Raw genomic sequence first — 17,781 nt, 5'->3', positions numbered from 1 at the left:
GGAGGGACTGAGGTGAGTCAGGAAGGATCGGCCCAGGGTAGGACGTGGTCAGTACCTTCAAAGGGTCCACAGTGGATGCATATGGACGTTTTTTTAGGATCTTTCAAAAGGTAAGTTTACGTTAGTAGAAAAAACGTATTTATTCAGAATAAGTTTTATAAAAATATTTTTTCATTATCCTTTTTATATATTTTTTTAGCTATTTAGATGAAAGGCTACACATTTTTAAAGTCCTAGCATTATATAGATTAATTAACACATAACATAACCTCATCCCTGGTGCTTTTTTTTTAACGGGCAGAGTAAGCTGTAAGGGTGAATGGCCAGATTAGTAGTAAACATGTGAGTACCAAATAGCAGTAAATTTGTGGGGATGTTTAGACCGTGCAGTTTATAACGGCCCTCTGGTTTCCCAACGCTCTGGTAGCAGCTTTGTTTAGCTCTGCCGGGTTCCTCGATACTCCTGTGAGCTTCAGTCGTAGCCTAACCAAAAGCCAGGCTACAGTGACCAAAAGCATAATAGCTGTGTAGTCCCGCTTGTTACTCCTTCCTTTAATAAGCGTATTATAGTACTTTGTGATTGTCTGTGTGGTTTTTATATATACTCCCTTTTCACAAGGGTGCCCTAAAACAAGATGAATATCATCATTTTGTGTTTGATTCCCTTTAATTGTCCATAAAAAAATCTTATTCTCTTGGTTCTTGCTGTGACTGTGTGTATAATTATGTAAGTGTAGATTTTTTTTAAAACAACCTGACAAATTCTAAAGTACTTGGTTATTTGTAATTCTGGGAAATCAGCTTTTCCTAGTGCTCTTTTGCCTCTTCTCACCCCTTCCTCCACTGTGTTGTTACAGGGCCCAATGTAAAGGCCGTCGCTACTGCTGTGGAACAGGTATACCCATTTGTGTTTGAAAGCAGGAAAGAAATTTTGTAAGTCATCACGTAATTGGTTAGAATCCCAAACTGAGCACCTTTTAAAACCTGCTGCACATTGGACTCAGAACAAAAGGAAAACTGGACCAACAGTAATTGAGGAAATAGACTCTTTTATTCATTCACGGCTACAGTGTAAGCTCCAGTCCCTTTGGATTTTATTTCAAACCTTGCTGTAATATAAAAAGGAAGTTTACAAGACATGACATTGCTGCTTTTACAAAAGGACATTCTATTTATTTTCGCAGTAATTTCATGTCCCCACGAGCAGAGCTGTCACAGTGTGCACTACCTTAAAGTGTTTTGTTGTTGTCATTATTTTTTTCCAGTTTGAGCTGATGTGTTTTATTTGTGAATAGTCTTTTACATTTTTGTATGCTGAATATGGGCACCAAAGAACCTGTAAAAGTTATCTTTTTCAATTGAATGTGCACAAATAAAAGTTTGGAAAAGATCACTCTTCATATCCATTCTATTCCCCATTTTCTATTTTAACAAAAATTGTATTCATAATTCTTTTTTTTTTAATCTATGCAAGCTTAGACTTTTGCTAAAGTGTGTTGGCTTCTTTTTGAAGTGTATTTTGTAAATATATATATGCCACATGTGTATAGTATCTTTTAATGCTCTGTTACCAAATATCAAATAGGAATTTTTTTCTTGCAGATTAGAAATAAAAACATGTATATAAATTCTAGGGAACTGGAGTAGAACTTTATAAATTCAGCGTAATGTTTTATGTTGCTAATTTAACATGATAGAAAATGTTAACTATCTTTTAAAAGTCATAAAGTTGTAGTTTTAAAAAGAGAAACTCTTACCTACAGGATGAATATAAGAAAGAAGCTGTGATGGGTTGTACCTCATATGTACCTTTGTTATTCTGGAAAGACTCAACTCTGGTTAGAGGAAAGTAAAAATCTTAGGTTGGTACTCAAGGCTTTACTAAGAGTCTTGTCGGAAGTTGAAACATTGTGCTGTTTTAGCAAGAAGTGCCCAAAAGCTGATTCTGTGCCACAGTGTAATTAATTATACTACAGTTCAATTTGAACTTGAAAGCCATTTTGCAAGATAAGTCTTTCCCCTTGCTGTGTCTTATTTAGTGAAGCTAAAGAGCGACTACTCAGTATATGGGATTGCTCCTCTTAAAGTTATAATAAATATGCATTTGTGAAACAGTGGCTCTCTGGCTCACCCATGGGCCCAGGAATGGTAATATAGGATCAGGCTGCAGTGGTGCTCGGCCATTTGTGTTTAGGAGTTTAGTATTACTAACAATGTAATTACTAACAATGATTTTACCTAGAAATAAAGCTGAGTGGAGCGTCATATTAGCTTCTCAGTTAAAATTAATAGAGGTAACAGTACAACACAGTTTTCCACTAAAACCTTGAATTTCCAAAATGTTTTGAAACCTTTGTGAAAAATTGGAACATCTTAACCTCCATTTTCCCTACCATATTCTAAAATCTTGAAAGCTGCACTGAACAATATGTATTATTTTTTATGTTTATTTTTATCTTCTTTCTTCTCAATGCCTTCCCCTACCCTGCCTCTCACTCCCTCATAAGTTGGGGCCAATGGCTAACTTTTATATTTTCTTTCTTGGGAAAGACTTAATTGTGATTTTAAGACTTCTCATTTTTTACATTTGTGTTTATTTGCTTCATTTTGAGATCCAGTGGGATAGGCAACCTCAAAAAATATACAGAAGAAAATTCAATGAAAGTTATAGGTTCTGAGCAGACTGTTTCAAAAATTTGAGGTTTTCCACTTAGATTTAATTAACAGTAATTAAGTGACCTCCTGTTTGGCAGTGTTCACAAAAAAGAAATAGCGAAAAGGGGGGGAAACACGATTATATAGCCAAGGTGCAGATCCAGATGTTTGTTGTAATATTTTTCAGTATTCGAGTGACTTGAAAACTATGTAGATCAGTAGCTCATCAAAATGCTTTCTCAGAAAAGAGGGAGAAAGACAATCTGACCGGGTCTGGTTTCAGGGCTGCTTGCTTGAGTATCGCCTGGCAAAGTGTCATGGGTGACCCACTATACTTAACAAAGCTGGTAAGAAATGAGTGTGTCTGATGTCTTCTGGCTTTTCACAAGTGCTGTACATTTTTTTAATAAATAAAAACTGTGAATATATACATATAAATTATAAGTATTCCCCCTTTTTTATTTTTGAAAGTCAAAAAGCTCTAATTGGGTGCGTATTGGGTAAAAATTAGTTTGAAAACAGAACTGTTTCATTATAGATTCTGGATAATAAAAGAAAAATATAAGACAGTGTTTAAGATACTGAAGTTGAAATCACTTAGTGATAAACCTACTAGGTTTATAACAGTTTCCTGCCCATTTACAATGTATGGCTAAGCCAAGAGATAGCTAAAGTGTATACAGTGTTTGAACTGCACAGTGAAATGTGTAACAATTTTGTTAAACATCTTACAATCTGTGATGCTTGGCAAAGAAAAAGAAATTCATATTGATTACCTGTCTTGACCTTTTTTAATCTCAGCGTATAATTGCACTGAAGGTTCATAATAAATTTCTTAAATTGATCCTCTACAGAACACACTTTCCCTTCTTCCAAAACAAGTGAACCATGCATGTTCTAACTTGCATATGAAATGTACCATGCAGAATGAAGACTGCAAATCTCCCTTCCTGATAACTTCCCTTGCCAATTTTAATTTAGATAGTATGTTTCAGCACCAGGACTTTTAGTCATTCTCCTGAGTTCCTGATAATACAGTTTTACTATTGCTTACATAGGTTGTAGTCAGATCACTTCATTATAAGGGAATGCAGTAGATCATATTTCCTTATATCAAACTGGGACAGTTTGTTATGGGCCAATAGAAAATTTTCAAGCTGAATAAAAAGGGCTTTTGACTCTTAGGATTCTCCTTTCTTCAGGTTAATCATATTTTTGTGTTCTTTTTCAAGTTAGGTTGTTCAGTACTTTCTGTGTGTGTCTCCCGTGGTTTATAATATTAGTCATTTAATGGGTTACTGCATAAGTGGTTTGAGATTCTTTATTGTAGATTTTCTATCATCGTATCCAAATTCTATTGGTAAAGTGCCTCCCCACGTCTTAAAATTCAACTGGTGAAATACAGAAGAGAGCAATCCATTGTTGCGTGGGTGAAAACCCAAGTTTCTGGTACAGTCGGTGATCTCTGTTTCATCCTAGAGAAGAACATATTGAGGGAATTGTCCCGATGTTTGGATGTCATTTATTATGTTTGCAGGCATCTGAAAGTCAGCATCAGCTATAGCCTGTAGGCCATAACCTGAGGTAGTGATAGTCCTGAGGAGTGCGAAGAATCACAGGAAACTATGGATCGCTGTTAAGGTATCAGGAAAGCCTTACAAAGAGAGAACTGTGTAAGCTTGACCTAGTAACTCAGACCTAACTACTGACAGATTTGGATAAATAACCTACTGGCTTGACTTCTTTTCTCGTGTTTTACTAACAGCTACTTCTAAATAAATATGGTCCCAGGATTTTGAAATTGTCCTTTCTAGCCGTATTTTTTTAAAATGGATGGAAAATGCTTATTTTTCTCAACTATTGCAGAGTTGTTTCTCTTAATATTTTATAATACTAATACCAAATTCATAAAAGGATATTTTGAATTACATTGTAGTTCATTATTCATAAAATAGGATGTATAATCTTTATCCTTGTTGAACTGTAATTAGAAATTGATCGCTAAAATCCTAACCAGGACCCTATCCTAACCTAGAACATGTTTGCAGTTGTCCACATTGTGTCCTGGTTCTTTTTTACACAAGACCCAGTGCAGGTAGTGTCTTGGTAGGTAGGCAAAAAACCATAAGCTTATGTTCAGACAGCTTCTGTGTCTTAATGATAAAGCCGCAACTGGCCTCTATGCATACAAACCTTAAGGTAAAAGTTATTCTCGTCACTAGTTCATAGTCTTTCAAAGGCTGCTCTGTGAAGAAGGTGGAAGATAACCAACCGGTATTATTTTTTAACCTGGTATTCTGCTCAGAGTAAGAAAGGGATCACTTGGGACCTTGTTCCTCACCTACCTTTCATGGTTCCTTTTGGGCGGGTAGAGATTAAAGATTGTCTCTGTAATTTCAGGGTGTCCCTTTTAAACTAGCTCTGTGATACTGAAGAGAAAACATGGGAGTGGCCAATATGTATTGGTAGGAAGACACCCTAAATGTTCTCATACTGTGTCAACAGTTGTAAGGTTTTGAGGCCATTAGGTCTCTGGAGAAAGCTGCCTTGGCTGTCCCCTACCCCGTAGCTTTTTAGACTCCAAGAACTGATCTTGGGGTTTTCTTTTTTGAAGCTGTTTTGGCACTAATTCCTCTTGGTGATGACTCATAAAACAAATATTGTTTTTCACGTAGTTCCTGAAAGAGAAAGAGGCACTAATGAAAATGTCATTCTTAATTTACAGTATTTAAAAATGTGCAGGCTATAATTTTTAAAATCACCCTGGGGCTTTAATGTTTTAGCTCTGCAAAAATAGACCAAGGTTTATTGCAGCGTTTCCACGTGCCATGAAATTCAGTGCACCACAGACCTTTGATCAATCTCATGCAAAGGGTAAGGTGGGGTGCCTTCTTCTCAGAACATAATCATGGCATTCCTGTCTGCAGGGAAGGATTCCAAGGATAGTCTTACATAGAACTACTGAAGATTACATCCCAGATCCTCTTTCATTTCTTCCCTTTTCTCAAACTCTGCTTACCAATATGCCTATCTATATTTATATCTACATATTCTGCTTTCTGCATTATCCCCTCGCCCCTGCATTAACCAATTCATTTCTGCAACATTATTCCCATCAGCATAAAAACATGCTCTAGTATTTTATGTTTATTTAAATAAACACCTTTGAGGGCTTCCCTGGTGGCGCAGTGGTTGAGAGTCCGCCTGCCGATGCAGGGGACGCGGGTTCGTGACCCGGTCCGGGAAGATCCCGCATGCCGCGGAGCGGCTGGGCCCGTGAGCCATGGCCGCTGAGCCTGCGCGTCCGGAGCCTGTGCTCCGCAACGGGAGAGGCCACAACAGTGAGAGGCCCGCAAACCGCAAAAAATAATAATAATAATAATTAAATAAACACCTTTGAACCTGTCTCTCCCCTTTCAAATATCCTGTTCTATAATTTAACCAGTTCATCGAGTGGCTACAACATGCCAGGTGCTGTGGATGGAGGAGATAAAGAGTCTGGCTTTCAAGGAGCTTACACCTTAACAGGAGCCAAGCACGTAAGCATATAATTTCAAGCAGTAAGAGTGCTAAGGAGAAAAGTAAACCAAGAAAGGGAAAAAGAATGACTTAGTTGGGGTGTGGGGGACTGTATCCTACTGCTGGCATCTCTAAAGATCAGGTGACATCTGATCAGAAACTGGAGTGAAGTTAGGGAGGGAACCATGTGAAGGATTGCAGCTAAGTGCTGTGTTGCGGAAAGTCCAATATGGCTAGAGCATGGCGAGTACCTGAATGACAGACGTGAGGTCGGAGGGGAGGGTAGCAGCCATAGTTAAGAAGCTTGAATTTTATTCAAAATGTAGTAGGAGCCATGGGATTTTGAGCTGAGGAATGACGTTTTTAAGACCCATCTAGGGACTTCACTGGTGGCACCTGGATAAGACTCCGTGCTCCCCATGCAGGGGGCCTGGGTTCGATCCCTATCAGGGAACTAGATCCCACATGCATGCTGCAACTAAGAGTTCTCATGCCACAACTAAGGAGCCTGCCTGCCCCAACCAAGACCCGGCACAACCAAATAAATATTTTTTTAAAAAATTTAATCCCTGAAAAAAAAAAAAAAAAAAATTTAATCCCTGAGCCTCAGTGAAGTCCTCAGATGATTGCAGCCTTGACCAACAGCTAGATTGCAACTTCCAGGACCAGAGCCGTCCTGCTAAACCACTCCTAAACTCCAGACCCGCAGACACTGTGTGAAATAATAAATGTTTATTACAAAAAATAGATAAAAGATCCATCTAACTGCTGCATGGAAGGTAGCGTGCGGAGCGCAGGAGTTGAAAGAGGAAGACTAGTTTGGAGGTGAGTAAGTCCAAATAAAAGATGGTGGCTTGGATTTAGAACAGTACTGGTGGAAAGTGTATATTCATATGTTTTGTTAACAGCTAACAAGACTTACTGATATTAGCTGTGGGGTGAAAGGAGTAGCGTGGATGAACCCTAAGCCTCTGGCCTCAGAAGTTCCCCCCAAGCAGAAGACCCGTGGAGGAAATGTGACTGGGTGATCAAGGGGACTGGAAATCAAGAGTTCTGTCAGATTAGAGATGCCTGTTGGATGTTCCAACCACAGATGTCAAGTGGACAGTTGGATTTCGGAATTCGAAAATCAGGTAAAAGGTCCGAGACTAGAGATAATCATTTGGGAGTCATCAACTTATGGATGGCTGGTAAAGCCACGGGAATATATCCAAGAAGTGAGTGTAGATGGAGATCTAAGGATTGAGCCCTGGGCATTATGGTATTTGAAGGGAGGGAGGGAGGAAGGGGAAGCAGCAGAGACCAAGGAATGACTAATGAGGTAGGAGGAAAACCAGGAAACTAATACTCCAGAAGACAAGTGGAAAAAAAAAATGTTTAAAGATAGGGAGCATGAGGGCCTGGGCACGTGTTGCTGGAAAGTCACATGACACGGGAACTGACCCTGAGGTTTGGTAACTCGGCAGAAGTCGTGAGTAGCCTGGGGAGTCAGAAAGCAGGAAAGAAAGCCTGAGAGCAGTAAGTTCAAGAAAGAATGAGAGGTGAGGACCTGGAGACAACAGAGCGCTCTGGAACTGAAAAGTGGGCAGGGAGTGAGTGGGTACCGGGTGGGGAATTTGAGATTTGAGGTCTAGGGAGGTATGTTGTTTAGGATGGGGAGTACTGCAGCTCTGTGTGTGTGTGTGTGATGATAATCCCATAGAAGGGGGAAATTGATGACATGCTCAAGACAAATGAAAGAATTGGCTTTTGCACCGAGAGAGAGAAGGTGGGCATAGATGTAGGTAGTTGAATAGACGGTGTGCAGGATGAAGTGGGCTCTTTCTTTCTGTTTTCTCAGTGAACTAAAAACCCAAGACCATCAGCAGAGAGTGAGGAAGTGGGAGGGAGTGCTGGAGGCTTGAGAGGGGACAGGGTGTGAGGCCACCATCTTGGACAGTAGGAAAATCAACTGATCAGGGCCATGTGGTAGGTTGCAGGACATTCCTGAAGACCTACTTGAGACTTACGTTCATCAGTTTAAAACTGGACTTGTCAGTATAGTTGGGTGTATCTCAAGCCAAGTTCCTTGGACGCAGGGATAAAACAAGCTAAGAATTGGCTTAATCAGAATTAAGGTTTGCCTGAATGGAGGGAGAGAGGGCAGGCTAGAGGGAGGGGTGGTGCATGGGATCTAAGGAAGGTAAGAAAGGAAGTGAGGACACGGGTGATGACTCTTCAGTGGATTCCCAGTCCTGGTAGGTGCTTGAGAGAGTGAGCTGAAACGCAGAGTGGGCCGAGGGTGAGTGGGATGCTTGTGAAAGGAGCAGCAATGGGTAAAGACAGTCGAGGTTATGATCATCCTGTTTGCTCCCCTTCCCAGCATCATCCAGTCCCTCCTTCTGACAACACTCCTCTTGGCTTCAGTGATACCATATTCTCCTGGCTCCTCTCCAGCCTCACCGTTGGCTCCTTTTCAGTCCTTTCGATACTCACTCTCTGCCTGTTCTCTCCGTGTTGGTGTAATCCAGGGCTTGGTCCTGCACCTCATTCTCCTCTCTGCTCTCTGACTAGACGATCTCATCTGGTTCCATAACCTAAATACCACTTACCCGAATCTGACCCTGACTCTGAGTGTCCCCAGAATTTCATACTTAACATATCCAGCTGCCAACCAGTGCTATATCCATCTGATGTCTAATGGACGCCTCTGCAATCCTTCCAGCCCTGAAACCTAGTTCTGAAAGGGCTCCCCTGTGTTACCGTCCGTGCAGTTTCGCAAGCTAAAAATTTAGGTTCCACCCTGACTACTTCATTGCCTTACTCCTATATCCAGTTAATTCATTAATTTATTCATTTTCAACAATGAGCTTCAATTATATGCGAAGAAATTATTCCAGGTGCTGGGAAACAACAGTGAACAAAGTATACAAAATTCCCTGCCCTCAAGGAACTTAATGGAGTGAGAGGAGGTAGACAAGAAACCAAGTGAAATATAGAAGGTACCAGCTTTGGGGGAAAAACTGAAAAAAGAGAGTGGATGCAGAGTTGGGACATGATTGTGATTTTAAATAGGGTAACAGGACAATTCAGAAGGAGATAAAGTGGTGAGACAAGTGGATATCTAAGGGAAGGGAATTCTAGACAGAGGAAACCAGGGCAGAGACCCTGAGTCTTGAGCATTGCGTGGTGTGTTTGGGATGCAGCAAAATGGCCAGTGCAGCCGATGAGAGTGAAAGAGGGGGAGAGTAGAAGGATATGTAGGCTGTATGGGCCATCAAAGCCGCTGGAGGATTTGAGCAAAGGAAGAGCTTGATCATATTTAAAGGGATTACTGGCTGCTGTGCTGAAAACAGATCAGAGAGGATGGAGGCTGAAAACAGGACCAGGCAGGTGGTTACTACAGTAACGCAGGAGAGAGCACGGTGACTCAGATCAAGGGAGGGGCAGTGCAGGTGGCAGGCTCTGGATCTATATTTTTTTTAAATACATTTATTTATTTAATTTATTTATTTCTGGCTGCGTTGGGTCTTCATTGCTGCGTGCAGGCTTTCTCTAGTTGCAGCAAGCGGGGGCTGCTCTTCATTGTGGTGTGCAGGCTTCTTATTGCAGTGGCTGCTCTTGTTGCAGAGCACGGGCTCTAGGCGCACGGGCTTCAGTAGTTGCAGCACAGGGGCTCAGTAGTTGTGGCTCACAAGCTCTAGAGCACAGGCTCAGTAGTTGTGGCGCAGGGCTTAGTTGCTCCGAGGCATGTGGGATCTTCCCAGACCAGGGCTCGAACCCGTGTCCCCTGCATTGGCAGGTGGATTCTTAACCACTGCGCTTCCAGGGAAATCCCTGGATCTATTTTTAAATTAGAGCCAACGCTGTTTTCTGAAAGATTGAACATGGGGTGGGAGGGAAAGAGTCGGGGAGACGCCAAGGTTTGTGACCAGAGCAAGTCGAAGGATAAGGTTGACATCAACTGAGGTGGAGAAGTCTGCGAGTGGAGTAGGTTTGGGGAATATTGGGGTTCAATTCAGATCATGTTTGTAATATTTGTTAGACATTTGAAAAGAGTTGGAGAGCAAACAGTTGAATAGACAAGCCTTGTGTTCAGGAGAGATATTGAAGCTGGAGATGTAAATGTTGGATTCAGTGGCATATGGATGGTGTAAAGACCATAACTTTGAGATCAATGAGCCAGTGAGGGGACAGAGGAGGGGTCAGAGGACGAAGCCCTCGGGCACACCAACTTTAAGACAGTGAAAGATGAGATGGAACCAGCAGAGGATGCTGAGGAGGCGTGACTGGTAGGAGACAACCAGGAGGCCGGTCCCTGAAGGCAGTGAAGCAAGTATTTTGGGAAGGAGGGCGTGCTCACCCCAGTCAGTGCTGGGGATGGTCACTGCATGAGCTATTAAGACAATGCATGAGAACTGATCACGGGGTTTAGCAACATGGAGGTAGCCAGGATGTTAAAAGGAGCAATGACAGTAGAGTAATGGCCATAAAAGTCTCATCAGAGCAGGTTCATGAGAGAATAGGAAGAGAGGAATTGCTGACAGTGAATAGAGACAACTCTGAAAGAACTTTGCTATAAATGATGGCAAAGAATACAGGTGAAAATAAATGATAGCAGAGCAGGACTTCCCTGGTGGCACAGTGGTTAAGAATCCGCCTGCCAGTGCAGGGGACACAAGTTCGATCCCTCGTCCAGGAAGATCCCACACGCCACGGAGCAACTAAACCTGTGCGCCACAACTGCTGAGCCTGAGCTCTAGAGCCTGTGAGCCACAACTGCTGAGCCCACATGCCACGACTACTGAAGCCCGTGTGCCTAGAGCCCATGCTCCGCAACAAGAGAAGCACTGCAATGAGAAGCCCGCACACGGCAACCAAGAGTAGCCTCCGCTCTCTGCAACTAGAGAAAGCCCGCGAGCAGCAACGAAGACCCAACACAGCCAAAAATGAATAAATAAAAATAGATAAATCTAATTAAAAATATGATACAAGAGCAAAACCTAGGGAGGAAAATGGGATCAAAAGATTTTTTTTTTAAGCTGGGGAAAAAAAATCACACAAGGTTGCTCTGCTGATGTGACATAGAGATCTAGGAGAGAGGGAAAGTATGGATGGTGCAGGGGTGATCAGGGAGGACTGTTGGGGAATGTTCTGGAGAAGGGAAGGGCAGAGGGCATGAAGTGGTTGGCTTCACATAGGAATGAGTTAAAAGATAGAACCCAGAGGGATGGTGGTGTATTTGGATGCAAATACTGATGTGTGGGTTGAGGTGGAAGGGTAAGGAAGTTCCCTTTCTGATTGTGTTCATTTCTTCCGTGAAGTCAGGAGCAAGGCTGTTGGCGGCAGTGAGGACGGCTAAGGAGGTGGGAGGTTTCCAGAGAGAGGCTGGCATTGAGCAGTTGTCTAGGAGAGACAGTTCATGGACAAGGGACATGGCTGATTGCCAGGTAGCATGGAGGGGGCCTCTTGAGGTCAGTCAGGATGATTGAACCTGGGCCCCAGCCCTGTGCTCGTGTGCTTTCTCAGCCGTGTTCAGCTGTGTGCCTGCAGACGCTGGCTTGGCACGCCTTAAAGTAAATGAGGTCACGTCACTCCCCTGCTGAAAATACTTTAGTAGCTTCCCATTGCACTTAGAATGAAATCCAAACTCAGTCTGTAAAGCCCCACACGTCAGTCTCCACCGACTTCCCCACTGGATCTCAAAGATCGCAGCCTCCTGAGCATCTTTTGGTTCCTGGAACAGGTCCAGTGTGTTTCTGATTTAGTCTTTGCACTAGCTGTTCTCTGCCTGAATTCTCCTTCCCCCTACCTTTGCAGGGTTGGCTCTTCATTACTACTCAGATTTTATCTTAAATGTTATCTCTCAGGATAACCTTCTCAGATCACCAGTCAAAAGTACCCCCCTGGGCTTCCCTGGTGGCGCAGTGGTTAAGAATCCGCCTGCCAGTGCAGGGGACATGGGTTCAAGCCCTGGTTCGGGAAGATCCCACATGCCGCGGAGCAACTAAGCCCGTGCGCCACAACTACTAAGCCTGCGCTCTAGAGCCTGTGAGCCACAACTACTGAGCCCGCGTGCCACAACTACTGAAGCCTGCATGCCTAGAGCCTGTGCTCCGCAACGAGAAGCCACCGCAATGAGAAGCCCGCACACTGCAATGAAGAGTAGCCCCCACTCGCCGCAACTAGAGAGAGCGCACGCACAGTAACAAAGACCCAACGCAGCCATAAATAAATAAACAAATAAATAAATAAAGTACCCCCTACAATAAGATACCACCTCAAGCCATTAGGTTGGCCACTACCAAAAAAATAAAAAAATAGAAAATAACAAGTGTTGCACTACTATACATAAAATAGATAACTAATATGGGCCTACTGTATAGCACAGGGAACTCTACTCAATACTCTGTAATGATCTATATGAGAAAAGAATCTAAAAAAGAGTGGATATATGTATATGTATAACTGATTCACTTTGCTGTACAGCAAACACTAACACAACATTATAAATCAACTACTCTAATAAAAATGTACAACGAAACAAAAACCCCAAAAAACAAAAGTACCCACACACACACACACTTACTATCTTAATTCTCATGGCATTTTTGCTCACTGATTAATGTTATAGCACCTAGAACAGTGCGTGGCACGGAACAGGTGCTCAGTAAGTATTTAGCGAATAAATGAATTTGGGTGAGTGAATGAAGGAATGACCACATAAAATGAGCTGCTAAAAGTGAAAAATAACCTAAGTCTCAGAACTAAAATATTTACAAAACATTAACTTGTTAGTTTTCTCTAATTGTTTCCACTTAAACTGGGGAAAAGAATGAAAGTCACAGCTGAAACAGCACATATGGCAAATGTCCCATTTTGTGTTTGTGCTTGTAGCTGGCAGGGCACAAGTTCAAAATGAAATCCTTTCAAATTACATTATTGCTGAAATCTTTTCTGACCTCTCCACTGAGTCATTGTTTATCTTACAAGAAACTTAACAACTTTGGAAGAATATTTGTTTTCTCAGCCTTGTAGAAATAGAAGGAAAAGAAGCCAACTCCAAATATGAGAAAGGAAAATATCAAGCGGTATGGAGTACCAAATTTGAAGTTAATTTGATATTATAAATAGTTTCCTTTCTTGCTGCTTAGGAAATCATTGGGACATACACATCTGGACTCTCTTTCCCTGGGGACAAAAGTTGATTAATTGTTTCATTAACTCCGAAGTTCATGAAGACTCCCTTAGCTCGGCAGTAGCCGTCCTCCATCTTCGAGTTCACTTCAACTTTCGTGTCCTCACAAGTCCCCGGGGGCTTTCCACCACCCCCACGTTCACTTAGCTAGTTCGATCACTTTTCAATACCATTATGTATTTTATTTCTATTTTTGCCTCTGCCATTTCCCTCCAGGGAACCTCGTTTAACACACATACTTCATACATAACTTTGGTCAATTTATATCATTCAGGCTGCTTACATTTTCATTTTTAAGGCATTTGCCAACCTACTGCTTCAAGCTAAGGCATGTCCCAGGCTCTTTGATGTTGCAGAAATCGGAGTTAGCCAAGATTTCTGAAGGCAACTGTTTCCTTTCTGCCCTCAGGTACTGGGCTTTCCCCACAAAAATGCATCCCTGGTAGACACTGCTGCTTGCTCCTCCTAGAAATGAATTTGAAATGCAGAATTGTTTTGCCACCTCGTCTTTCATAATTCTCACCTGTGCCCTTATCTCTATTTGTTCTTCTACACCAACCTCCTGGTACTTGTGGAATCTGTCTAGGGGTGGGTAGTACTCGGGCTTTTGGATCTCTCCTAATTTGCAATTTAAAACTTTCTTGGAGAGGGACTGGATTTAAGTTTGAGTAATTCAAAAACATTTCATAATGCAGAGTTTTGTTAATTTAGACAGATTTCTTCCCCACCCCGAATTCTGAATGAATGAATATGTTTTGTTGAGTCCTAGACACCCAGATCACTATGTTCTTACGGAATGTCTTATTCTGGAGGCCTACTGGATGGAAAGATTGGCTTAAGTTTTGTCTTCAAATTTTCATTTGGTTTGAAATTTGATCCATTCTGACAGCCCCATATTAAAAAAAAAAATCTAAAGGTTTCTTAACCTTAATTCGTTGAGTACATTCTGCCTTCAAGTTAGACTTTTTAAAAAAGAGGGCAATGAGGAGTGATTCTTAGTTTCGTTCAATGAATTCATTACTGCTTTCTCCCTGCTTCAATTTTTTAGTTAGTACTGCTCACAAGAATTGTAACAAACCTTTATTTTTAAAGGCATTCTCTACCCCAGTACATATGCCCTTCCTTTGCACTTGCCAGCACAGTGTATTGCAGTGGTCTGTTTTCTGGTCTGCCTCTCCAAATAAAGGAGCTATGGGTTCTTTGTCTCCTATATTTTCAGTCTTTTCCTAAGACAGTGTCTACTCCATAGTAGATAATCAACAATGAGTTGAATGAATAATCTCTGAAGTTGCGGGCAGGGAGTGGTATGGTGCAGGCCATATGTCTCCCTTTTCTGAACACATACCTCTTGCTGTTGCACAGATTGTTAGATCATAAGATTAAATCTCGTCTGTGAACCACAGATCAAAACTTGTTGTGGTTTATATTGTTACCCCTAATCTAATCCCCACACACAATGAATTCAGCATTGGATTGACCACAAGGTATCCAACTGAACAATGGCTACTTTTTAATCATCTGCTAGGAATCAATTTCAAGCTAGGCACTGTAGAGGTTACATATGAAAGGTAATGGGCCAAGACCATTCCCAGATGCCAAAACTTTATAACCTACTTAATGAAGGAAGTGAAATCACTGGAGTTTTAGCTAAGGCAATATAAAAAGAAAATGGGGGGAATTCCCTGGCAGTCCAGTGGTTAGGGCTCCCCATGTCCACTGCAAGGGTCACAGGTTCGATCCCTGGTCAGGAAACTAAGATCCTGCATGCCCTGTGGCGTGACCAAAAAAAAAAAAAAGTGGGATTAGAAAATATTGATGATTCTGGTGAAAGGAATACTATCAGGGCTAGGGTTACTCAAGGCTTTGAAGATGAGGATTTGCATTGGCCCTTAAGGCATAAGGCTATAGGGTTAACTCTTCAAAGATAACTCTCATGTTACAGTTTACAGATGAATGCACTGTGTTATCAAGGTCTGAGGCTGTTAGTTATTTGAATCATGTATGTGTAATTAATTGTCGTTCAGTTTCTGTGCTCTCCAAGAAATCCAATTATTTGACTTCAACTTGAATAGAGCCAGGCAATGCTCTGGCCAGGCCAAGGAGATAGCCGGCTTTCCTGACAATTATATTTCTCTTTGTAAATGAATACTTTTTATTTTCATTGAAGGCTTTCAAAATAGGACCTTATCAGCATCAAAAATTATCCCTACAGTTGACATTTACCTTGAGTTAAGAGAAAAGTTTTTCTGCTTACTAAAATGAAATGTCTTTAAAATGTAAACCTTTTTTTTTTTTTTTTGGCCACCCCTCTCGGCTTGTGAGATCTTAGTTCCCTGACCAGGTATTGAACCCGGGCCCTGACAGTGAGAGTGCCAAGTCCTAACCACTGGACCGCCAGGGAATTCCCTGTAAACCATTTTAAAGTATATAAGGTACAAAGTAAAAAACATCCATATTCCTACTTACTTCATACCCTAATAATAATAAAAAAATATTATATAATACTAATAAGCCAGGATTAAGAGCTCAGTCTATATATTTGTACACATACCTACCATCAATTCACCTATCAGCTTTACCCTTCCTTCAGACAAAAGCTGAAGAACCGCTATGCCCACAATTTCTGTAGCCATCGTACATTTCTCTCTACTGTAATGAAAGTTGTTTTAGAAGAAAGGCACAAACTGTAATTATGTAGTTTCCTCCTGTTATATGAAAGTCCACGAACAAGTATCCCTACATTTTTGGGCAGAATGATTAAATCCTAGGAAGAGCAACAAGTTCCCCTTCATTCCTGGCCCCTGTGCATCCTCTCCTCCCCCAGGCCACAGTTTCGACAGTCAGAGCTGTGAGACCTGCTCCTAAAGAAGAGGGGAGTATTCTCCAGGCCACTGCTACGTCAAATTGTTCAAGCAGTCTCTCCCTATGAATTTTATCTAACCAGTGTTCTAACTGCCTATTCATGTAGGAAACTCTTTATCTTTCTTAGTGCACTTTGTGCCATATTTGGAATAATTGTAGACATTTAAGCCCAAGAGTTTTCCTGGTAACCTTAGCCTTAACAAGTATTTAGGGCTTAGAGACCTACAAGTGTGATAGAGGTGGAAGGCTGAAGCCCACGGTGCTAGCACAAGGCAAGCATGACATTCCAGGACCACCTGAAACCCCAAGCAACTCCCACCCACTGTGTGGAAAACCAGAGATGGGCGAGGTTCTTCAATCATTACTGAAAAGAGCTTTGAAAGTTTCACTTGTTAGAGAGCTCTGCTTATTCTAATTCCTTAGCTGAATTAGCCGAATTAAACGCATGGCAGAGAAACTCGAATTATGCTTTGAGATATGGTTTCTCCACCAAAGGGAATATCCTAAAAAATTTCAGATATTATTATTATTCCACTGTATATAAAAGCTGAAGTTTTGATCAAAGAGTGTTGTTTGGAGAGCAGTGCACGTAATACTCACTCTTTTGCCAGCTCCATTGATATTTGTTCCAAAGAGCATCCCTTTGTTTCGGGTATAAACACAACAACAAAAACCAGAGATGCTAGACTCATAATTGTATATATAAAGCACACACATGGCAGGCCAATGAGATCTAGAGAGGACAAAAGAAATTGGTTAGAGATGCATTTTGTGTTGCTTTCATCCCATTTGTGGACAGCTGCTTCTTACAGCATATATGAAAACATATGTATTTTCAAACATGCTGGTTGTACCCAGGGAAATAGCAATCACAAATTAAAAATATAGCCAGCCTCTGAAAGTTTCATTTTCACAAACAACCCCAGCTTTCTCTGGTAAAGTGAATAGCAGTCTTGTAAATATCACAGTTTAAACCCACTGCCATCTTCTTGGTGAACATAATACTTTTCGTCTTCAAAATGGTAATAGAGGGCTTCCCTGGTGGCGCAGTGGTTGAGAGTCCGCCCGCGATGCGGGGGACACGGGTTCGTGCACCGGTCCGGGAGGATCCCACGTGCCGCGGAGCGGCTTGGCCCGTGAGCCATGGCCGCTGGGCCTGCGCGTCCGCAGCCTGTGCTCTGCAGCGGGAGAGGCCACAACAGTGAGAGGCCCGTGTACCGCAAAAAAAAAACACCCAAAAACCAAAAACAAACAAAATGGTAATAGAAATGCTCATTGCCAAAAAAAAAAAAAAAAAAAAACCTCAAACAACACAGAAACACATAAAACAGGAGGTAAACTATCTCCTCTCTCCTCACCCTCTACCATTCCTCTCTTGGGAATCCCCGCCATAGCAGTTTGGTTTCTACTTGGTAGACATTTTTAAAGACCTATTTATACAGATGGACTCTTCTTGGAATGAGCTCCCCCTTCTTTTCTCTGATTTGAATAAATCGTTTCCTGTTGGCAATATTTCATCATTTTAGTAGCTGGCAGTATTTGTAATACTGCTTCCTGGATTCAGAGAA

General features: G+C 41.7%; 2 protein-coding genes across 3 annotated transcripts in view; one reads left to right on the top strand and one right to left on the bottom strand.

Moving 5' to 3' along the window:
• Positions 1-2,934, top strand: part of TBPL1 (TATA-box binding protein like 1) — a 31,486-nt gene extending 28,552 nt beyond the window's left edge. Inside the window, exon 7 of the mRNA XM_060029938.1 lies at positions 858-2,934. Within this exon, the coding sequence (XP_059885921.1) occupies positions 858-937 (80 nt within the window). The 3' untranslated portion in view covers positions 938-2,934. The remainder of the gene's footprint in view (positions 1-857) is intronic.
• A 322-nt stretch (positions 2,935-3,256) lies between these two features.
• Positions 3,257-17,781, bottom strand: part of SLC2A12 (solute carrier family 2 member 12) — a 57,048-nt gene continuing 42,523 nt past the window's right edge. Inside the window, exons 4-6 of one of the 2 annotated variants that reach the window (XM_060029937.1) lie at positions 16,814-16,946; positions 5,218-5,333; positions 3,257-4,130 (exon numbers count right to left, since the gene is read on the bottom strand). In XM_060029937.1, the coding sequence (XP_059885920.1) occupies positions 4,126-4,130; positions 5,218-5,333; positions 16,814-16,946 (254 nt within the window). In that variant the 3' untranslated portion in view covers positions 3,257-4,125. Of the gene's footprint in view, positions 5,334-16,813; positions 16,947-17,781 lie in introns of both variants that reach the window. The other variant, XM_060029935.1, reaches the window with a different exon arrangement.

The sequence above is a fragment of the Delphinus delphis genome, chromosome 14, assembly GCF_949987515.2.
Source record: "Delphinus delphis chromosome 14, mDelDel1.2, whole genome shotgun sequence".
Classification (NCBI taxonomy): Eukaryota; Metazoa; Chordata; class Mammalia; order Artiodactyla; family Delphinidae; genus Delphinus; species Delphinus delphis.
This window is presented reverse-complemented; position numbering and strand designations above follow the sequence as displayed.